Source organism: Montipora capricornis, chromosome 11 (genome assembly GCF_036669925.1).
Source record: "Montipora capricornis isolate CH-2021 chromosome 11, ASM3666992v2, whole genome shotgun sequence".
Lineage (NCBI taxonomy): Eukaryota > Metazoa > Cnidaria > Anthozoa > Scleractinia > Acroporidae > Montipora > Montipora capricornis.
Window position 1 is genome coordinate 9,297,629 of NC_090893.1, and position 23,618 is coordinate 9,321,246.

Consider the following 23,618-nt stretch of genomic DNA (forward strand, 5'->3'; position numbering starts at 1 on the left):
TAACAACATGGTTTGTATAACGATGAGCCAACATTTTTGATTTAATAAATGTTAGCCTGTATTGTTCGTGCTGAAAGCGTTTAGCCACGTGACCATCATAACCATCCACGATCAATTTGTTTGTCTTCAGATCTTCCTTTTACTCCAACAAGACCATTTGCAAGTGAGATAACTCCGCACAGGATCACTATCACGTGGAAACCTGGTGCGGGTGGTCCTCCTGTGAAATCCTTCACTTTGTATTTCCGAGCCAAGAGTTCGAGCGATTGGACGGTTACAAAGGGCATTTCGGGCCGTGATTCTATGACCCTAATGGATCTCAAGCCCTACACGACCTATCAATTCCGGGTCTTTGCTTTAAATGATGTCGGGACAAGTAAACCAAGTCCACTGGGAGAGGTTACTACCCATGAGAAAGGTTTGTATACCGCTATCACCGCGATCAATAGCCAAGGCTAAGGTTCACAGAAGAGCAATAACAGAAGCCTATTTATCGAGATCTTGTGTGAGCGTTTCTCATAAATTTTGCTCTTTTACACGATATGATCATAAGTCGAGGAGAGATGCGGATTTTTGAACTCTCCAGATGTTTTCGTAAAATAGGAATACTTTTGGCGCACGTTAGAAATCTAAGGGATTCGAAATTGACATCCACTTTGTCCTGGGGCCATGATTTCTCCAAATCTCTATAAGAAGAGTTCTTGCGCCAATGTAGTTGCCAGAAGTAACGAGGCGGCACTTTTAGTGCCTTCCTTTCCACTGCTAACTCGTGCCATTTTTTCCATTGCAGCACCTGGGACAGTGCCCCGTAACATCTTAGCGAAAGGAACTTCGGACCGCTCATTCGAAGCATCGTGGCTTCCTCCGCTTGAACCTAATGGCATGATATATGGTTACCGCCTGTTTTACACAACTGATCTAACAAGAGATTTTAGCCGATGGAGATACAAGCCATCAGCGTACAACGAAACTAAAGTCGAAGGGCTGCAAAAACACGCTACTTACTACTTCCAAGTGGCGGCATACAATGCCATAGGACAGGGACCTCTTACAAAGCTTCACGCAGTGAAAGTAGCACTAGGAGGTAAGCTGGACTGTAAATTTTTGTTCTTTCGAATTTCAACCAATAATTTCCGTAAAACTAAAACAGCGTAACATGCAACAGTCAATCAAGGCTGGCCTACAGTATTGCCTTATTTTATTGACAGGCACCCTTAGCTCGTATAGTGAATTAATTGTTTAATCAAACGAGCACTGGTTTTTCGCGCTGACCGTTAAGCTCAGTTGGTTGAGCATCGGACTGTTGTGTGAGCGGTTTCAATTCCACCTGAAAATCATTGGTAAAACTTGTCTCTCCGTGGGCGTCTAATTGTAACGAAATCCATGAAAAAGTTGTGGCGAACTCTGACCTGCGATCAAAGATCTTTTCTGATTCTTTCTCATCCATACTCTTTCAAGCCTCAACACGTCTAATAGCTTGAAAAGACGTGCTCTGTGTCCATTCTCAGATATCCACCATCCAACTTCTACTTCTATTCTGTCTTCTGCCAGTCACACGTCCATGCATGATACTGTCAACTATTTTAAGCTCCCTTTGATGTCTCTGATATGACCACATCGATGGCACTGCTGCCAACATTTCCACCTACTTTAATTTCCCAACGATTCGTGTTTGATATATATTTTCTCCGTGCAAGATCAGTACCGACACTGTCAAGCAGACAGGTGACGGGAATAAAGAAATTTATCAGATAAGGGTGTTTGTTTAAATATATAACCAAATTCCCACAACTACCAAAAAGAGGATTGTGTGGCAGTCAGTAAGGAGAATTAACATTTGGATCGTGGGAACTATGATGATGATGGTTATAATATGGGTCTTAATATTGTCGTTAAGAGGCTTAATTGGTCAGTGTTAAAGCTTTCATCAGTTACATCTGTTTGTTACTTTCTTTAGCTCCAGGCCAACCTGAAAACGTAGAAGTAATCGTTCTTACACCCAGAGCAATCAAAATCACCTGGCGACCTCCAAAATATGAGGGAAACGGTGTGTTTGGATATGAGATTTATTACAACAAATCTCACTCCGACATGGACGAAACCATCAACGTACCAGAATTAGTGTTGGGAAGAGAGATTAGAGACCTCCGCCCATACACGTATTACAAGGTGCAAATTGTCGTCAAGTCCGCTCCTCATGATGGCCCAATGTCGTTCGTCAAGATTGTTCAAACATCGGAGGCCGGTAAGTCAGTATAGAAATCGTACAGTATCATAGTAAAAATCCATGGTAATCTGATGAAAGTATTCGCTACTTTCTGATTCCCATAATGCAATACGTTTTGGGTTTTTTTTTTTTTTTGCATGAAAACAATACAAGTCATTTACTTTTGGGACTGTATCATGCTTCAGTGAACTAAATATCCATTACCCCTCCCCCCCCCCCCCCGAAAAAAAAAAAAACGAACGATATTATGGGATTTGTCAAAATAGCGAATGACGGAAAGAGTAGAAAGGAAAGGTTAATGTTGAACGCAAGGAACGTAAATGGTTTTCAAATGTCGTGTGGGAGGGCGATGACTAACACAAAGTAGACGTTCACTAAGAATAAAGTTATTTTCACAGTCTCTCTGAAAACACGGAGCCAGATATAAACCAACTGAGCCGGCAGCAACGGCGAGATTACTTTTGGTATCGGCTAATATGAAACAGTTCTCAATGCGTGTTATCGTTTTTCTATCATGTAGCTCCAAGTGGCCCACCGCAGAAAATTCGTAGCAAAGCGCTAGAAGACTCTACAAGTCTTGAAATCAACTGGGATCCACCTCTGCCGGAACACCGCAATGGAAGAATAACGAATTACAATCTGAAGTACAGAGAGAAAGGCGGAAGAGCAATGTAAGCGAGTTTTGGTTGAATTCTCAGAGTTCAATTCAATTTGAACTCCAAGAAAATGCGGCCAATTTAAATTGGAACAAGGAAACATAAAACGCTATGAAAAAGACCCTCCTTTAATCCCCTCTTGGAGGGCTGTTTTTTTGTCTTAAAAGCTCCATCCTTTGGAAGATGTATTTTTGTGTTTTCATTACTTAATTAGATGGATTGGACATTTTAAATTAAAAAAAAAATTGTTGAACAGTACTTCTTTGTGTTGTGGTTTTGATGATGGTGGCTGTTGACTTTTTGAGTTTGCTGTTAAAATCGTAAATGAAATCATTGATCAATACTTCTTGAAGACTGGAGGAATAAGGGGTATTGTTTTTCATTGCAGGTTTGTAACAGTTGATGGTTCAAAGACATCTGTTCGTATCCATTCGCTTAAGAAGTACACCACGTACTTTGTTTGGGTGTCAGCCAGCACTTCTGTTAAGGAGGGACCCATGTCGGCAAAACATGCTTTCACCACAGCTGAAGATGGTACGTTCAGATGTATTTTTAATTTTTTAATGCAGGGGAGTGTTAACCCGTAGTAGGGGGTGCCGACAAATCGCCGTCAGTGCACATTTCATCTCATTTCATCCTTCTAAAAGTAGGAGATTGAAAGTCGTTTATCCGAAAAAAAAAAACAATTAGACTTTGGGTGTTTTTTTACGATTTTGGTAAGTGCTATTTAGGGTTTTCATGATGACGTCACGTCCGCCATGTTGGTGTCCCGACCCAATCCTCCGGGAATTGAACTCTGTAGGCCACTTTCGAAAATCCTATAATACTCTTTGGTTGTGCCCCCAAATTTTGCAGAAGCATTGTTTTTGTTTCTCTTGGGACCATTGTAAGTCCCAAGAGAAACTGGAAACACGTGTAAGTGCCAACATTTTCTTTTGTTTTCATTGAAAACACATGACTGTTGGTCACGTGAGTGCAAACAATTCGCGTGACATTTTATCATCTTTGCAGTGACTGTGTTGGTTGATATAGATTAAGAATGGTATTTGTGGCCAACGACAAACACAAAGCTGCTGTTTATCCCAGAGCATGAAAAGTCTCTTCTATTTTAGCTTTTGTCTTTGAGTTCTACCCGTTAACTGTAGCTAACAGAAAAGAAATATCAAGTCTTGAATGTTTCATGAATATTTACCAAACAGTATATTTCTCACGGAACTTTGACTTAGTCGTAAACACGAAGGGGAGTATCACTCTTCACACTTTTCATTTGCCAGAAACACGAGCAGAAATTTCCCGTTATGTCGCCGTTATGGCGCAGTCTTGTCCCCATCCTTGAACTCGGCTGTTTTCAATATTGAGAACCATTACTCTAGAGTCGCCGTTTCGATACACTGGTGTTTCTCTCCAGAAGTTCTAAGTCTTTAAATAGAAAATTTCGTCTCTCTTGAATTGACACGGATTAGTAGCCAACGCATCTGGCAGGATATTTTCCGGGGATATTTTATCGCACTCGCGAGTACGATGGTTATGGTTACGCGCGATTGAGTGGGCCGCGACTGGCATGGAGACTAGTGATTTTTTTTTTTTTTCACTCGCGACCAAAACACGACGAAGCAACCATCGATTTACAACCATTTACTCCCGCGTGTTTACTAATCCTGCAATAAAATATTCTGCCAGCTGCGAAGAATAGTGCAAACTACAAGTTAGGCATGATCAGGGAATGGTTTGGCGTCAAGGAGATGGCATTCTGATGGTACCGGAAGGAAATGTAGCTGCGTGTTGTGAGGGATAGACAGACAGGTTAAAATTTAATTTTTCCTGACGGAAAAAATGGGTTCAATGAGAATTGAGAACGTGAAATCCTTTTAACTCTTGAGGAGCGGGTTTCACAAAGCATAACGACGCGAGGGTGTATCGTAGATTTGTTGTTGTATTCATCACCGGAAACTCGAACGCCCTCCAGGAGATAGTAAAAATGATAAAAAATCTCACCCGAATCGAGCCCCTAATAAACGTGCAAATAAACATGTTTTGGGTTTAGTTTCAAGTTGCAATAATCTGTTTCCTATATACTGTTTCATCCGGATATATTGAAGGATTAACAATATCACATTTTAGGATTAAATTAATACTTTGGCCTTTTAATTCTTATTTTAACTTTGTTTCAAGTTTCTTAAACAGTAATTTTTGATTTATCTTGAGAAGAAGCATTTTGGAAGTTTTCATTGTCGTTCTGGGGTACAAGGATCCCAAAGTAATAAATTACTGACCGTCTAATTCACTTAAGCTTTCTACATGGGACATCTCTTCACTTTCAATATAGGACCTCTACTGCAGTTACCTTTATTTAATTGTATTTTATTGTCTAGCGCTTGAAAGCTGTTAATAATTAGGAACCCTGTAAGTGCACGACGTTTTGAACTTTACAAATGCTTTATTACCAAAAAAATGGCTTATACTGCGAAACGTCGCAATTTTGTAGATTATTTAAAACGCAAAGCAAATTCTTCTTCAACGCCCACGAGACCGTTATACAGTGGTAACTTAAAAGCGTTCTCTTTTCGTTTCCAGTCCCAAGTGGTGCTCCTCGCAGACTCAACTGCAAAGTTGTGAATTCATCTGCTATTGTTGTCACCTGGCAAAAGCCGTTGCAGCAGCAGGATGGCCGTATTCAAGGATATACGGTGTTTTACACGAAAGTTGATGACCAAGGAAATCAATTAAATCCACCGGCTATGACGCAAGTGATGCACACTCAAAGCGAAAACGATTTGGTAAATTCAGTTCAAATATACAGTTTTCTCTCTAACAATTTGAGTTAAAGCTACACAGCATTACCGTCCCTAAGTACTGTTTGTTGCGCCACAACCAGCGTTTCCAGTTGAAGCATGGGTGTGAAATCTTAGAAAGTTACCAATAATTGGACGTAAGATAAGAAGAGCTGGAACGCGTAGACACTAGGTATTTCGCTGGGGATTTCTTCTTCTTCATCCGTATACTGGTTCTAAAAATGGAGTTTGTTTGTGAAATCCAAAAGTGTGACCATTCCAGACATTCCAACCCTCCATATTTGATCGGGAGTCTTCCGATTTGATTTGTTGCCTCCCGCTCTCCCAATTTTTATCAGATTTTCCCGATTTATCATAAATTTCTGAGAACAAGAAAAAATTACTTATCTTAAGTATTTTTTTGCGATCTGAGTGTAAAAGGTTGCGTCTTACACTTTCTTATCCTATAATGTCTTGCCAAGTCTGTCCATTGAACACCCCGTGTTGTACAAACTCATAAGACCAGCAGTCGTACTTCATTTAACAGCTCCAAAAATGGCGGACAAGTATTTCTACCTTAAAGAAAATGATGTCAAAATGCAAGAAATGCCACTTAAGAGAAACTCAATTTGCAAAATTTCCTGTCGGGATACCCCCAGAACCCCCTACGGGCTCGCGCCCTAGTCTCTCATGCTTCACCGGAAGTAAAATTGAATTGAATTGAAATTTTCCTGTTCGTCTTAGGTCCTCGTTTTAACGAAGCTTGACCCGGACACTACATACCACATCAAAGTTGCAGCTTACACCGTTAAGGGAGACGGACCAGGCAGTATTCCTCAAGAGGCGAAAACCTTTCCTAAACTTCCCGACCCACCGTACATCTTCCAGAGGCCAACGTCAACTTCCGATATATTGATTCGTTGGAGAACTGTGGACACTGATGTGATGTCGTTCAAGCTTAGATACGGCAAGTCACTGAGGACACTTAGAGGAAGGCAGATGGAAGAACTTAAAATGAAGGAGATGGCATTTTTGCCTCGGACCAACAGTCACATTTTCAAAGGATTAGGTAGGTCATGTGACGTGCACGGCAAACCGAGGCTAAATTATCGTTAAAAAAAACATTGAAAAACCCGGAGTCATTCGACACCGGAGAAGAAAAGCGTGTCATGTAAGCGTTGTAGAGTATGCATCGGAGGCTGGGAACATGATACCCAATAGCCAGCCAGAGTTGCTCTTGATATTTGGCAGCCACATCCTGACTTCTTATTTATAATTTCCACAGATCCAGGGGTATGGTATCTTTTCAAGGTATCCGTACAAAATAAGGTAGGATGGTCAACAGAGAAATTCGTCTGGGTCCAAACTCCTTCAGCACCTCCCACGGGTCCTCCGTTAGACGTTAGAGCCTCTACCCAATCATCAACCAAAATTCTAGTCACGTGGAAAAAGCCAGACGAATGGAAGAGAAACGGGCCGTTGATCGGTTATTCTGTAGTTTATAATCCACTGGACCACAAGGAAGCGACACTGGCGAAAAATGCCACCAATCCGAACCAAACGAGCCTCAACATAACGGACCTGATGATGTACACTGATTATGAGATTCGCGTCCGAGCCCTCGGCATAAAGGGTCCTGGACCTCTGAGTCTACATGTTATTGTCAAGACCGCTGAAGGAGGTAACGTGTCTAATTACGATAATGAGTTGATGAGAAGCACTAAACGCACGTTTTAGCATCAGAGAGACGCACTCTTTCTCGATAACCCCTCTTCTAAAAAGGAAATTTTGTGATGACGTCAGTAAATTGTGCATTTGTAAAAGTAAACGCTCTCACACGTAGTTTAATTTCATGTAATGCCAATAAAATGACCGTTAATTTAATGCATAAAATCATCCACATTAATGTAAGCTGTTAAATTAAGATCGTTGGACGCCTTCGCAGGATTTTCATGCGTTATGTTGCGAATCTCGTCTCTGTCAAAAGGACCGCTGCGTGACAAACCTAGCAACTTCTTGGAAGGCGTTCCTTGCTATGTGTCAGTGTGTAACGCTTCCTCTATTGCTTTCAGCTCCCAGTCCACCTCGTAAACTCCAAGCTGAAGCCCGTACCACCGATAAAATTAATGTGTCGTGGAAACCTCCCCAGTTCCCCTATGGCGTGGTGTCGAGTTATTTAGTAATCTACTCCAGCGACAAAAACCTCCCACAATCCCAGTGGAGCTCAACGGAAGTCAAAGGAGTGTCTACTAGTTTAAGGGCACTATCACGTGACACAAAGTACTGGATTCGCGTGGCGGCTAGGACATCCGCTGGCCAGGGCAATTACTCTTTAGAAGTCTCCGAAAAGACACTTAAATACGACTGTAAGTAGCGTGAGCCTACGGTAACTTGTGTCAGTCAAAAGCACGTCAACCAGATTACACCAACACACCTTTTTAACCGACCATTTTGACACCCATACGAACTCATGATACATCGCTCTTCACATGGCAAGCTCATTAGAAAACGAGTCATAACGTACTGGGCCGAGGTGTCCGAAGTCGATTAGGCAACCCATTGATCGCTCTCGGAAGAGGATTGGTTGCACACCTTGTTTTGAACGATTCGGCCTTGGATGACTTCGTTCCTTCCAAATAATGGAAACCTCTTGGGCCCGAAAAGCTATTTAAAAACAATCACTTTATTCTTTTTCTTAAGTCCGGTCTTTTGACCGCTTTGTCCAGGCGGAAAAGCAAAATAAGAGGGAAATTTTACAGGCTAAGACGTTTTCCTTTGGAAAATGAAGAACGGCACCGTATTTGTTTCGAGAATTTTGAGAAATGCATGCATTTTTTAGAAAATTTGTTGACACCAAAGTTAATATGAGAGAAACTGGCTTCATGGGATACTATATACTCTTCTTTATTTCGCGTTTCCTTTTCCTCATTCTGTTTTTTTCTCTCAGCTATACAGTACACTCAACCAGTTAATTTAGTTTTAATTGTTGCTTTGTGTCGTGGTGCGTGTGTGTGTGTGTTCTCTGCTTTTTGAGTGTTTGTCGCCATTGTGAGCCCTTAAAGTAACTTTGAACGAAATCATCTGTCATTTTATACTGGATAGTAAAATACACTTTACATGAGTTAGCTGGCCAAAACACATTTTACAACGGGTCTGTCAAATTATTTTATAGTGCCAGACGTTTGTCGAGATCTACAGGCCAGTTCAACAGGAAGCGAGTCAATTTCCATAAACTGGAAGCCACCGAAAATCGATGCCGGTGTAACCAAGTACAAGGTAATACACTGAGAGTTACAGGTTGAGCAAAAGAAAGTTGACTATTGTGACATTTGTAGAATCGCCTTGCATGCTCAAGAAACATCTTTTTAGGAACGTCGCTTAACAATCTTGATGACATAAACTGTATTTGAGAAGAGTATTGCTAAGACGCTCTCATTTGAATGGAAACGCTTTAGGATTTCACCCCTCACAAAATCTTAGTCGTGCGTTTTTGATGGTGCAGACAAGTGAAGTTAGAACCACCTTGAACATCATAATAAACAGAAAAGTACTGTTCAGTAGCTTTCATTTGAATGGTCACACTTAAGGATTTCACCCACAGACTCAAAAGTTAGAACCACCTTGTACATCACAGTAAACAGCACCACAGGAAAGTACTGCTCAGTAGCTTTCATTTGAATGGTCACACTTCAGGATTTCACCCACAGACTCAAAAGATAGAACCACCTTGTACAGCATAATAAACAGCACCACAGGAAAGTACTGCTCAGTAGCTTTCATTTGAATGGTCACACTTCAGGATTTCACCCACAGACTCAAAAGATAGAACCACCTTGTACATCACAGTAAACAGCACCACAGGAAAGTACTGCTCAGTAGCTTTCATTTGAATGGTCACACTTTAGGATTTCAGACTGGTCACACTTAAGGATTTCACCTACAGACTCAAAAGTTAGAACCACCTTGTACAGCATAATAAACAGCACCACAGGAAAGTACTGCTCAGTAGCTTTCATTTGAATGGTCACAGTTAAGGATTTCACCCACAGACTCAAAAGTTAGAACCACTTGTACAGCATAATAAACAGCACCACAGGAAAGTACTGCTCAGTAGCTTTCATTTGAATGGTCACAGTTTAGGATTTCACCAACAGACTCAAAAGTTAGAACCAACTTGTACAGCATAATAAACAGCATCACAGGAAAGTACTGCTCAGTAGCTTTCATTTGAATGGTCACAGTTTAGGATTTCACCCACAGACTCAAAAGATAGAACCACCTTGTACATCACAGTAAACAGCACCACAGGAAAGTACTGCTCAGTAGCTTTCATTTGAATGGTCACACTTTAGGATTTCACCCACAGACACAAAGGGTTGATGAGCAATAGAGCAAAAGGACTAGAAATCATGTTAAAAGTAAACGGATTGGCGATATATAACAACTGTATTATTTTCCCTCTTTAGATTTCATATTCGGGCTCAAAATATTACCTAGAAAATGATGTAAGGAAAAAACTGTCGCACAACAAAGAGATTGAGGTGGATGCGGCAACAGTGGGAAGTCAGCGTCACACTATTGACGGACTTGTGCCTCACACCTTGTACAAGGTAAAAGTAAAGGCTGCCAACACTATGGGCGATGGACCCAGCATTCAGATAACTGTACAAACAGACGAAGGAAATCCACCACCTTTAAATAGACCTGCAATCATTCAGAATGAAATGACTGATGAGTTTATTCCTATAGAACTGGAAACCGCGTCTGAAAGAAATGGACCTATCAGGTAAGTTAAAAATGAAATAGAGCTTCTAAGAAACGTTTCTTCAATGAGATGAGAATAAGGAACCGTAAGCAAGGACGACGACCACCGCTACGAGAACGTCGTCTAAAAATAATATTTCCTGCAGGAGCCCATGACTAGGAGCCTCCCAATGCATTATATCCTTGAGTCAACCTTTGCCTGTATCTTTCTATTTTTAGAACTAATCCTTCAGCAGGAGACTCACATTTACAACAATTTACATCAATTTGCACACATTGTTTTTTCTATTTTTGTCTTTGTTCCACAATAACTTTATTCTGATTGCCAGGCCATTCTAAACAGTGTGTGCAGAGCCGAAGAACTCGTGGCGTTCTAAAAATAGAAAGATACGAGCAGAGGTTGACTCATAGGGCTTGTATGGGAGAGGCAAGCTCCTACTCATTCGCTCGTGTTCCTGTTATTGTAATAATTTTGCGACCACTCTTAAGTCGCTCGGCATGGTAAGTGTGAGGTCCACATTCCAAGAATAAAATTGGTGAGAACGGTGTGGATATTGAGAGAGAAAATTGAGAAATTCGTCGTCAGGTGCTCTCGTCCTCCACATGACGTCAAATTTGATCATTTCACGTCGTTGTCAAGATGAGAACATCAAAAAATGTATCAAAACGTGAGACGCACGTGCAGGGCGTGCAGAACTATTGTTGTTGCTAATTAAACCTTATTGTTTTGTGGCGTTCTCGTAGCCGTCGTCGTCGTCCTCCTTGCTTAAGGTTCCTCGTGATGATAATGACGATGATGATGATGATGACGATGACGATAATGATGATGATAACGATAACGATAACGATAATGATGATGATGTTGACGACGATGACGCTGGTGATGACGATGATTATAACGATGATGATGATGACGATGATGATGACGATAACGATGACGATAACGATAACGATAACGATGATGATGGTGACGGCAACGACATATTCCCTGTTGAATTGTATCTACAAGGACGCGGATCACTCACTTTTCACCTTTGGTAAAGTAAAATGGAAATGCGACTCACAATTTTGCGTTGCATTGCACACAGTTATTACTTAATCATCGTTGTGCCGCTGGGCAACAGCAACCAACTACCACAAGACAGGGAGCCGGATGATTACTTCAAGGAAGTAAGACGCCGCAGGCGCGAGATTAAGAGTGCAAGTGAAAAACCTTACATTGCCGCCAAATTTCGTACAGCTGATCTTCCCAAGACATTTAACGTTGGTGACAGGAGCTCCAATAACCGCTTTGGTTATAACAACAAGGAGTTAACCAAAGGAGCTTACTACACCATATTTACAAGAGCTTACGTGGAAACCAACAAAGGGGTAAGTGCAGAATTAGTTCACAAAAACTTCAAAGCGTACGATCCTCAATTATTTATGTTTGCAGAGGTGTTGAAGCACTGCTAAAAATTATATTTGCTGTGAATGCCATTGCGTGAGTCTGTTCGATTGGAGCAGGGTTGACAGCATAGTGGTGAGAGCGCTCGCCTCCTAGCAGTGTGGCCCAGGTTCGATTCCCATGGTGTCCGGCACACGTGGGTTGTTGCTTCTCTCCTCTGCTCCAAGAGGTATCAGTCCAGTTCTCCCCCTTCCTCAAAACCGGCCTACCATTTGATATGTGTTAAGTTGATTTCTGCACAGTGCCCCCATTACAGGTGACGCTTAAATTAAATTAATCTCATCAAAAAGACGAGCCAAAAAGCGCAGCTGAGAGATCCACAGCGATCTGCAACGTTGAGCTAGTAATCGCCCCTGGAGCATGCAAAGGGCGCCACCCAATAGCTTTAGTTTGTAACACTGCTGACCAGCAATGCCTTGATTTTAACTTTGCCTAAATTTCATTTAGCCACCTTTGACTGAAAATTTTTTTTCCATCTTTATTCTTAGGAGGCGCTGTTTACGTCAAGTCCTTTCTCGACTCCTGTTAAATTTGGTGAGAATCTGATTATATTGTGCATTTAATTCTTTAAAAGCTGTACCACGTGACATAATGTGCAAAGGGGATAACCAAAACTTTTTCCTTCCTTCGATCCCTGACAGATATACACTGACCTGTTGTAATTACATTTATATTGCTTATGTTATTGTTTAAAGGTAACGAGGGTGGTGACGAAGGACGCGCTGGAGCCAGGAAAGACCCGGAGCCGCACGAAGGAGAAGGACTGAACCTGATTTTCATTATTATTCCAGTTGTTGCCGTTATAGTGATCACAGTATTAGTAGCGCTTGTGATATATTTATGCAGAAGGTAGGAATAGACTACTCTGGCCTTGCTTGTTTTTTATTTCTTTTACTTAATCTCTCTTTCTATTCGTCGGTTTGTCCGTCCGTTCCTTCGTTCGCCTCTCGTTCACCAATTTATTCTTTCTTCGTTTCTTTCTTTTACTTGTGTTCTCTTTTTCTTTTGTTTCTTCATTCTTTTTCAATTCAGTTCTCAAATGATAATTTCCTTCATTCGACTCCTATTATACAAGCCTTTTTTATGCTTCGGAAATGCATTATGTCACAAGGTAAAACTCTCATTTCAGGAAACAAAAGCGAAAGCAAGGGAGTATCAAAAAAACGAAAACGAGAACGAAGTCCATGGATGAGGAAAAGTCAGAACCTTCTGACCCCGTAGAACTAAAAAGATTGACTATACAGACTCCAGGCCTGATGGATCACCCTCCCATCCCTGTCAATGAACTATTCAAACGCATCGACGATATGAGGGCTGAGAGTAATTCCAAGTTTAGGCAAGAATACGAGGTACATGATCCAGAATAATAAACGATAGGCATGCAAGGCGTGCGAGACTTTGAGCGTGAAATCAGTGGATCATATCCACTCAGCTATTCATTCCTCTTACTAAACGTTCGGCTCTATGAGTAATATGTGCTAGGAAACCACTTTAGCGTTTTGCCCCGACTTCACTGGCAGAAAAAAGAACATGCAAAGCGTACTGCAACAATTTGATACCATCTTACCGAGCCTTCACCGATGTTTAGGCAATAGTTTGCGAAGTTGCGCATTTAAAGCTGACAAAAATAAAAGCTTAGCAGAATAAAACCACAAGAATGTCAACGAAAAAGATTGTTCTCTTAAAGGTCTGATCTACGGGATTTCGACCGTTGTTTTGATAGATACTGTTTTCTTCTTTGTATAGTCTATCGAGCCAGGGCAGACCTTTACTTCCGATGCTTCGCAGCAGGATTACAACAGACCTAAGAACCGATATCCCAATATCCTTGCATGTGAGTACTGATAATGCTACTGTGATGCCTGTGTCACTTCCAAGCAAACTGTCAACTTCAGTTGCTAACTATAATCATTTCTCTCCTTCTTCAGTTGACCATTCACGTGTACATTTGTCAATCACTGATGAGATCCCAGGATCTGATTACATAAATGCTAATTTCTGTGACGTAAGTACAGTCATCTTCATTGTCTCCCATTTGTTTCATAAATGTTGTCACAAGTTGAACCCAGCAAGTAAAATTAGCCGTTTTTACTTACCTTCTTTGAAATACCAAAGCTTTCATTGCCCTGCTTTCCCAAACCAATTTTTGTTTATGATAAAGGCACAAGACGACGGGAAAGGAAAGGAAAGGAACTTTACGTGTCTAGTCGTTCTAGCGCTGGAGCGCTAATCGGGGACACTGTGAACTAAAATTAACAATTAACGCAAATCAAGATAGCTCGAAGATAGCTTTCTTTTATTTGGACCCCTAAACCGGTTTCACAGACGATAAAGGCACACGGGGATTGAAACGTAGCAAAAAGTCGAGACTAGGACTGCGATCCAAGGTTTCGACTTGAAATTAATCGTATGTTGTTACCATTTCAGGGTTATAGGAAAGAAAATGCCTACATTGCAACTCAAGGTAACCTCACTCCTTTATGACTTCTGATTCGTTGCGTAGTTTTTTTGAAATCTCGTTTGTCAGTCTTGATGACGTCACATGGATGCATGACCCTACCACGTGCTAACCACGCGCTTCGAAACGGATTGGTGGGATAAAGACAAAAGCCGATGAACTAGGCTAATTGATACCAAGTGTAATGCCTTTCGCTCTTGATTGGCGTCACGCCGGTCAAGTTGAACACCCGGAATTTAAACTTTGTCCTATTTCGCTTAAACATTAGGTCCTCTGGAAGACACCACAGAAGATTTCTGGCGAATGATTTGGGAGCACAAAACTTTTACTATTGTCATGCTGACGGACCTAGAGGAGCGCGGAAGGGTAAGTGACGACTCTTAGTTACAAAGTAACTAAGACATTAGAACAAAAAAAGTATAACAAAATGCAAACCAGTTTGAATGAGAGATACTTGCTGAAACAGACCATTGATTCCTGTTTTGGAGACGGATGTCTAAGAAAGACACATTAGTTGTTGAAAACGTTGGATGGGTGTTTTAAAGTTTTTGTGATGACCCTCCCCTCTTCGCTCCTGTATATATTTTTTATTGTTGATACTTTGATGATGTATTTATTGTATTATCTGTGTGGCAAATTCATAAATAATGAAATAAAATTGTCGTAAATGTCACGGCTGCCACGGCAAAATTTAAAAAAAATGAAATGTATAAAAAAAGATGAGATTTATTAAACGTTGACCAGAAGTCGTTCCAAATGTCATGACAGTACCCCTATAAAGACCGATGTTCCAATTAGTTAGCCACGCTGCCTCTATGGATTGCGGAAGTGAAATCCAGTTGGTGATCAGCTGGATTTGAACTAGGATCATCTGTATTCAAATTAAGGGTCCTAACCATTGAGCAAACTCGCTTCCTTGACCCAAGAATCAAAAGATAATATCTTTCTGGCTATTGTTTGCAGGTAAAATGCGAGCAGTATTGGCCGAATGAAGGAACAGGATTATATGGCGAAATCGAGGTCACTGTTACCGACTGGGTTGAACTCGTTAACTACGCCATTACAACGCTACAAGTTTGCAAGGTAAATGCGCATATGATATAGCAGGTTTGCCCTTGTTTCGATGTCGATGTCGTTTGTATTCAACTAATTGACTAAAAGGAAATTTCTCACTTTCCTGGGGTTATTTTTGCGCGGGTTAATTAAGTTAACCCTTTCACTCCCGTGAAAGCCACTTTTAGGTGCTGCGTGGTATACTAGAGCGGTTTTCAATTGAGTGTCGTAAAACTAATACAAAGTAATTACTTCGACCAATCAGAGCAGATGCAAACAGCGTAATGAACCAATCCAAATTCGTAGCAATTCCGTGTAACTTGCTCAAAGCGCGGGAAAAATCGCGCGATCAAGTCGCGATTGCTTTTGCTTTTCCTTTTCATTGGTTGATAAACTGTAGATCGAGATTTTTAAACCAGTCACAAAGCGTAGCAATTGCACTCGCGATAGTCAATTGAAAATTGCCCTATCGTGGTAATGCCAGACGATTGATTTTACTCGTCATTAGGGGCTCCCCATTTGTATAGTTTGTCTTGAGTTGGTACCTGACTTCTGTTAACCTTGTAGCTATTTTCACGTATTATTATCCCCGTCATTTATCTAGAGGCGTTAATTGTAATTTATCAATAGACCACAAGTTTCTATGGTTTATAGGCTGATAAACCACGAGGGATGTTGGTAGAACACGAGAAGAATTCGTAAATCACGAGCCGCATGCGAGTGATTTACGAATTCTTCTCGTGTTCTTCCAACATCCCAAGTGGTTTATCATGCCTATAAACCATAGAAACCTGTGGTCTATTGCTTTTATATAATAATTCGGAAGACGCGCGATTTTTCCATGAGTTTACTGGCACAATACAACGTAACTGATTGACCAATCAGAGCGCGCGCATTGATTTGGTTATTATATAAACATAATTAGACACTGTTGTTGTTGTCTGATGATTAGTAAACAAGAAATCGTAATGACAGATCCTTACTTCCATATTGAATACGACTTTTTGGTGTCCTTGTTTTCTTCACCAGAAAGGAGCTCCGCACCGAGAAGTGAAACATTTCCAGTTCGCAGGTTGGCCAGACCATGGTGTTCCACCCCATCCCACTCCTTTCTTAGCTTTCCTTAGAAGAGTGCGGTTCTACAATCCCACGGATGCAGGTCCCATAGTCGTACACTGCAGGTAAGTCAACCGCTTTATACCTTGATTTCTTGTAGGATACAGACTTGATCGTTAACTATCACAAACGACCTAGGTGATCAAATGTACTAAATGTCCTCAACTAGAGTTCGCTTGATATTCATTAATCACAAGAGTGGTTGGTACCAACTTGTTAATTTGTCGCACAAAAGTCTTCTCTTTCGCGACGAGGGAGGTCCTTCTTTTTCGGGATTTGTCTCTACAATGCCGCCCAATAGCCAGTCAAGTCGCGGCTAGTTCTTGTAGCTGGCAGAAAGCGCGGAAAAGCATGGATAATCAGGCAGCAGCGGATTTTGGTTTTCCTTCTGCGTGGTTGGTAAAAGGCACGAGAGTCTTTGTCAAATCAATGAGCCTTAGTCCGACTCAAAACCTCCCACAACTCTTGAACTTTAAAAACTAACAACACGTTTATTTGGCTTGCAGTGCTGGTGTTGGTCGTACGGCTTGTTTCATCGTTATCGACTCCATGTTGGAAAGACTTAAACACGAGGATACTGTTGACATATACGGTCACGTGACAGTGCTGAGAACGCAGCGTAACTACATGGTTCAAACTGAGGTAAGTATAAATACTTGTTAAAGTTTCAATTAATACAAAATAATGGCAGGATTCGCTTTAAAAAGAACACTGTTACGGTGTTAAAAGACACATAATCAGGCACCGGTTTTTCAAAGAATGAATATGTTCCTAAATGCTAATAATCAAGAGCATGACAATTTTAATAAGCGTCTTCTTCCTCTATTGACATTGATTTATCCGTTGGATATATCAATATGCACTTCTCAACAGCCGAGGCCAGAGAAGACTGTTTCTTTTTCATCAATCCCCTCAAACCTCACTTTCCGACGTTCTTCACAGAAAGGACCTGGGAACCCCAGTGAAGGCCAGAATAGCCTTTAGTTTGACTTGTAAAATCTATGAGGAATATAGGGCGATCTCAAATATGAGATCTCGAAACTCGAAAGTTGAGGTCACTGCTTTCACACACTTATCCCTGCTACCCTTGTGCAGTGACATGGTCCAACAAAGCCTGTATTTAGGAACCACAGGAAATGGCATTAGTTGTTGCCGCAACTTTGCCAACAAGTCGAAGCTAACAAAATATAGTGGCCATTATAAGAAATGACATCGCAGCGTGTCTTCACGTCTCTCGTTCATTTCTTAAGACTTTTTATCTTCCCTCGTTCAGGAACAATACAAATTTATCCACGATGCGTTACTAGAAGCAGTCACTTGTGGTACCACCGAAGTGCACGCAAGAAATCTTCTACAACACATCAAACGACTCAGAGAACCCGTAGAGGGTGGAATGCTGGGTTTGACAGATGAGTTCAGAAAACTCAGTAATCCCAATCAAGCTCGCCGGGAAAAGCAGGGCGCAGGCAGCCTACCAATTAACAGATCAAAGAACAGAATTGCCAATATTATACCATGTAAGACACCTTTTTTTGCCATTTCGTTTTGCTCTCAAGTTCTGTTTCCTAAAAGTCCCGAAACTTTTAAGCCGTTTTGCCGGTGACATAAATCCCTCAGCATCTTCAGAAGGATGACGTTTCGAGGGGGTTACACTAAGCAATTATTTTATTTTTTTAAGGTTTTGAAGACATGTTCTTTCAGCTCTGAAGAGTGTCAAAACGTCAGAAATATTACCAAGTTCTTTGAACTTTAAATTTCTGGATGCTTGAAAACTAAACCTGATAGTCAGAACTTTTTCAAAAAGCTTGTCAATTTTTTCTGAATGTGAATGTGTTAAGTTGTTTGTTTCAAATGTTCAGCATGTTTTACTTTCGTTAATATCTAACTAATCGCTCTCTCTCTGGTTCTTTGTTAGACGAATCAAATAGAGTGGTGTTACTATCAGCTCGAGGATCCGAAGGCTCTGACTATATAAACGCTAGTTTTATTGATGTAAGTACTCCCCAAGCATGTGAATTTGTTTCCCATGCATATCACATTAGAACTAGCCTGTGACCAGTCCCTTCAAAGTCATTCAAAGCAATCCAATCCTCTTGGCTATTTAGCTCTTAATGCATCATTGTATCAGGACCAACCCAGGACCAGGGGCCATCAATTCATGTTTTCACATGAGGGAAGGGGAGGGGAGGGCTGTTAATAGATAAAAAGACCCGCTCTTTCTCAAAACCGTTACCAGCACTATTCGCTCGGCCTTGGTCGATTCAGATTCCCTGGCAGGGTTTAATTAAGATGGAGATCACGCGATTAAAGGCTCTCTGATCACACTTTTGCCGGAATATAATTTGCTAGAGGCATTGAGTTATTTACACCAAAAATGGCTCTATGTGATAGTTTACCGTAACAACTCGATGGATTCGAGTATGTTTGAGCCTTGGAGTGAAAAATGCACTTATACATGTGATGTGGTGCGCCTGCGATAATGAGAATAGGCCAAGCAACTGGTAAAAGGACAATTGAAAAATCAGACTGAACACTTCAACAATTACAGTGGGCACTTTGAAAATACTCAAGATCGATCCACATTACAGTACTGGATCACCAATTGATTAATCAAACTACTATTTAAGGTTGCATTCAATTGAAAAACGTTTATGATGTTGAACCACTTCCAATAATTTTTTAAGCACCAGTAAGACTTGTAATGGTGTGGTAAGACTTCACCACCATTCAACCACTTAATCTTTTACTCTTCGTTACAGGGCTATCGTCAGCGTTCCGCTTACATTGCTACCCAAGGTCCTATGGAAGACACTGCCGATGACTTTTGGAGAATGCTCATGGAGCAAGATTCCAACATAATTGTCATGTTGACGGAGCTCGAAGAAGGGAACAGGGTATGCTGGGTATTTTTATGGATGTAACACATTATTCAAGTTTGACATATTGTTAGATTCTTTCTTTGGGTTATACCATTTCTGAACCAAGCTCATTGTGTACTTACAGGAGCGTTGTTGCAAGTACTGGCCGACCGATCGTTCAGCCAAATATCAATACTACGTTGTGGACCCAGTTTCAGAACAAGATTGTACAACTTATGTCATCAGGGACTTCAAAGTCAAAGATGCTATGGTGAGTTGCCGTAAAGTGAAAAAGAAAATCATGGTAATAATGGTAGTTATGGTGACGACGATGATGTTGATGATGATGATGATGATGATGACGATGACGATGACGATGACGATGACGATGACGATGATGATGATGATGATGATGATGATGATGATGACGATGATGATGATGATGATGATGATGATGATCATGATGATGATGATGATGACGATGACGATGATGATGGTGATGATGATGATGTTGATGATAATGATAATGATGATAATGATGATGATAATGATGACGATGATGTTGGCGACGATGATAATGATGATGACAATGACATTGATGGTGGTGGTGAAAACGACCCTGTTTCCCTCACGGCTGCTTCTAGCGGGAACATGAGCTTTAACGCACCGCAATGCCATTTAATTGTAAACGGGAGATCGCCACTGGAATTGAGATGACAAGCTTACTGGTTTACTAACTTGTTTCTTTTCTATATGTGGAGTCAGGATGGCTTAGTGGTGATCAACCTCTGCGATCCGAGGTCGTATGCGGGCTGAGTTTCAGTCGATCTCGATCTGACTCCGAAGGTTTTTCTCCGGGTTCTCCGGTTTTCCTCCCTCATCAAAATCGATTCTCTCAGTTAATAAGATCCGGGCGGATACCCTCGAAAGGGATAACCTCTGGTATCTCTCCCTTTCATTGTATTACAATGAATAAAGTTTAGTTTCTTTCTTCTTCTTTCTTTCTTTCTTTCTTTCTTTCTATTTGCTAAACATTCTTTACATTTTGATTTCTCTTAGAGTGGTACGGTGCGAAATATCAAGCAGTTCCATTTCTTTGGTTGGTCTGATGACAGAATTTCAGAGAGTGGCGAAGGAATAGTTGATTTAATTGGTAAAGTTCAAAAAACGTACGAACAACAGGATGAGGTCGGTCCCATCACTGTACACTGCAGGTAAATAGTAGCGTAAATTCTCTTTGCAACATGTTTGTGAAGGTAGAAAGTAATAAGAAAAGATAAACTCCTCAACGAAGGAATAATGAATTAGGTGTTTCGCAGACATAGCTGACAGGGTTTTCTAATAATTAAAATAATAATATCAAGAAGGTCACTTGAGATGATAACCCAAAAACAAGCATATTGCGAATGTATTTCGGTACCGTGAACTTCTGTGGCAATCAGCTCCAAAGCAATTTTTTTTTGTTCTTTTCATTGTATGAATAAATTCTGGCCAATCTTTTGCCTTGGCAATCCCTGTTAGGTTAAGTTGCATCAAGTTGATCTGCTTGGACAGCAGCAAATTGAAATAAACAATTTTGTTCTTTTTTTCTCAGCGATGGTATCGGAAGAACAGGTGTATTCTGCGCTCTGTATATCGTGCTAGAACGCATGCGCTGTGAGGGAGTTGTGGATTTGTTCCAGACTGTTAAACTTCTAAGAACTCAAAGACCCAACATGATTCAAAATCAGGTGTGTATGACGCGAAATTTGATATATTCATCTTTTTCGCATTTGAAGAAAACTGTTTATCCCCTGGATCTAACGATCGGGTAATCTTGCGAAACACAATTGACAGGCTCGCAAGCTTTTATTTGAATGGTTATAGAGGTTTTGCACAGCAGCCAGGTTTTTAAAAGTTCAGAGTAAATAAAAATTATTGAAACTATTATGACGGTTATATAATAGCCAACAAAAAAAAGCCAAATAAATAAATAGCGACTGATTAAAGTAATTTGTAACTCGTAATTAGAGGCCAACTTGTGTGCACCTCTTTACAATATATCAATACATGCCTACGAGGCTTTATGGTTACACCAGGAGACTCAAAAGATAGAACCACCTTGCACAATACACAGCACCATAGGAAAGTACTGCTCAGTAGCTTTCATTTGAATGGTCACACTTTAGGATTTCACCCACAGACTCAAAAGATAAAACCACCTTGTACAGCATATAAAACAACACCACAGGAAAGTACTGCTCAGTGGCTTTCATTTGAGCAGTTGAGCATTTCAGGATTTCCTCTACAGACACGTCCTTGACCTTGAGCCAAACTACATAGCAAGCTGAAAAGGTACCACAGTAGCTTTCATATTAAATGCGGCAATCCAGGTTCTGTGTTCCGGGTTCTCGCAGAATAAAGAAAATTCGTCTCCATTATAATTAAGTTTTTTTTTCTTTCTTTAGGATCAGTACATGTTCTGTTACCAAAAAGCTCTGGAATATCTCAGTTCATTCGACCACTACGCAGTGTAACATCAAGGTGAAGAAATCAAGACACCATAACAACAACGTTGAAGTGAGGTTGTCATGGAAAGGCTGAACTCCACATTTGATGCCGCGAAGAAACCTCGTAGACATAGAATCATGTAGTACAGTTTTCCTTCGTGAATAGATAACGAACATCGACTGTTACGTTATTCAGGAGACTACGACGAAGCAGTCTATTGCCAAGTCGTCGAGCCCATGCGTAGTGGAAAGATATTCAGTTGATGTGTGCATGCGTCAACCCTCCCGACCACCAAGTTAACTTAATCACTGAAACTTGATCAGATGGTTGAGAATTATTTATAAAGAGCATGTAAATGGCTAGCACATATGTTTAAGCGGACCTACGAATGTGTGGAAAGCAATGTATCGTGTGCTGCTTATAATCATGAAGGCGTTTTTTAGCCAACGTATGGCGCATACTATTTCTTTGTATGGAATGCGAAATAATCATTTTAACTATGGAGTGTATCATTCCATTGTGAGGCTTTAATCGATTACGGAGGTTAACTGAAATAATCAAATCCATGCGCGATACAGATATACTAAGAGGTTACTAATAATGTACCTGGTTTTATTTGGGTGGCTTGCTTTAGTTTAGTGACACAGTGTTTCCTACTTAAAATTTGTATAAAAATTATAGTATATAGATTTCTAAGTATTGTTATCTTTTTTAATGTATATAATTGAATGAATAGATCAAGAGTTTGAATAGAATTTTTATAATGTATAGAATGTAATTAATCATTTTTTATTACACATAACATGAGAATTTTATTCCATAAAGCTCACTTGTACAAATCTATACGCTATATTTTCACATGTGAAAAGGCCTATACAGCCAATCAGAATGACGTACAGCTATTTCACATGTGGAAGTATAACCAATCAACGATAGCGTAAAGGCGTTTCCATGCCAATCACTCGTGCATCTCGTGCAAATCGTGCAAATCGTAGTTGTTTTTGAATTAAATCAGATTTGCATTTGGTTTTATTGTAAGTGAGTTTTTGTTTCTAATTCGCGTTCAAAGAACTATTTTAATGAAAATTCTCATGTTATGTGTAATAAACAGTTCACGACATAGAAAGTGCTTTGTACGGGGTTTATTCACTCGTTGTTTGTGTCAAAAACCCTCACTCGCTCGTTCCTCGCTCGTTCGGGTTTTTGACACAAACAACTCGTGAATAAAATCCCGTACGCCGCACTTTCTATGACGTAAACTATATATATTATGCTCTTGAAAAAGTGCACGATTTAGTGCTTGTCTTTGCCGAATGCAAGTCCATGACTCTAATAAAATCATATTTACCAAGAAGATGATTTAACGAACTTTTTGTTAGACCGAAGATTGAATGCATGTTACGCTACCATTTTCGAGAGACCTTAGTTTATAGTCATGCATGGCATAGACAGGGGTTTCAATAGAAGCCGGTTACCGGCGGTATACCGCCGCCTGCTTTGCCTCACACCGCCGGCTTGTTTGCCTTGATTTTCACTAAAAATGCTATCATAAACTTGTCAAACTGCCGCCTTCAGTGGGCTATCATGGACAGCTATTTCAGAAGTTATTGAAACCCCTGGGCATAGAGTTTCCGGTGTTGTGATCTGTCCTCTGTGGTATATCATAGTTGGAAGGGGAAAACCCTTGGAGATACTAGCTACACCAAGCTGCTCTAAAATCCTACTTTAAATAAAGGTATGATGATGATGTCATTAAATTGGATGATCTTTCTAAAAAG

General features: G+C 40.5%; 1 protein-coding gene and 1 pseudogene across 7 annotated transcripts in view; one reads left to right on the plus strand and one right to left on the minus strand.

The window, feature by feature from the left end:
* Positions 1–23,618, plus strand: part of LOC138022879 (receptor-type tyrosine-protein phosphatase delta-like) — a 282,480-nt gene that overhangs the window by 44,932 nt on the left and 213,930 nt on the right. For 5 of the 7 annotated variants that reach the window (XM_068869874.1, XM_068869873.1, XM_068869876.1 and 2 more), the window contains exons 7-35: positions 131–418; positions 791–1,084; positions 1,958–2,245; positions 2,748–2,898; positions 3,272–3,417; positions 5,458–5,660; positions 6,399–6,723; positions 6,940–7,335; positions 7,727–8,020; positions 8,827–8,930; positions 10,121–10,440; positions 11,507–11,789; positions 12,354–12,399; positions 12,561–12,714; positions 12,995–13,214; positions 13,612–13,699; positions 13,794–13,870; positions 14,293–14,329; positions 14,592–14,689; positions 15,287–15,406; positions 16,406–16,557; positions 16,999–17,134; positions 17,766–18,009; positions 18,408–18,484; positions 19,252–19,386; positions 19,496–19,621; positions 20,410–20,564; positions 20,945–21,080; positions 21,798–23,194. In XM_068869874.1, coding sequence (XP_068725975.1) covers positions 131–418; positions 791–1,084; positions 1,958–2,245; positions 2,748–2,898; positions 3,272–3,417; positions 5,458–5,660; positions 6,399–6,723; positions 6,940–7,335; positions 7,727–8,020; positions 8,827–8,930; positions 10,121–10,440; positions 11,507–11,789; positions 12,354–12,399; positions 12,561–12,714; positions 12,995–13,214; positions 13,612–13,699; positions 13,794–13,870; positions 14,293–14,329; positions 14,592–14,689; positions 15,287–15,406; positions 16,406–16,557; positions 16,999–17,134; positions 17,766–18,009; positions 18,408–18,484; positions 19,252–19,386; positions 19,496–19,621; positions 20,410–20,564; positions 20,945–21,080; positions 21,798–21,866 — 5,162 coding nt within the window. In that variant the 3' untranslated portion in view covers positions 21,867–23,194. Of the gene's footprint in view, positions 1–130; positions 419–790; positions 1,085–1,957; positions 2,246–2,747; positions 2,899–3,271; positions 3,418–5,457; positions 5,661–6,398; positions 6,724–6,939; positions 7,336–7,726; positions 8,021–8,826; positions 8,931–10,120; positions 10,441–11,506; positions 11,790–12,353; positions 12,400–12,560; positions 12,715–12,994; positions 13,215–13,611; positions 13,700–13,793; positions 13,871–14,292; positions 14,330–14,591; positions 14,690–15,286; positions 15,407–16,405; positions 16,558–16,998; positions 17,135–17,765; positions 18,010–18,407; positions 18,485–19,251; positions 19,387–19,495; positions 19,622–20,409; positions 20,565–20,944; positions 21,081–21,797; positions 23,195–23,618 lie in introns of those variants that run through there. The other 2 variants (XM_068869878.1, XM_068869879.1) reach the window with 2 other exon arrangements.
* LOC138023075 (radial spoke head 1 homolog pseudogene) overlaps positions 23,343–23,618 on the minus strand; it is a 3,062-nt pseudogene continuing 2,786 nt past the window's right edge.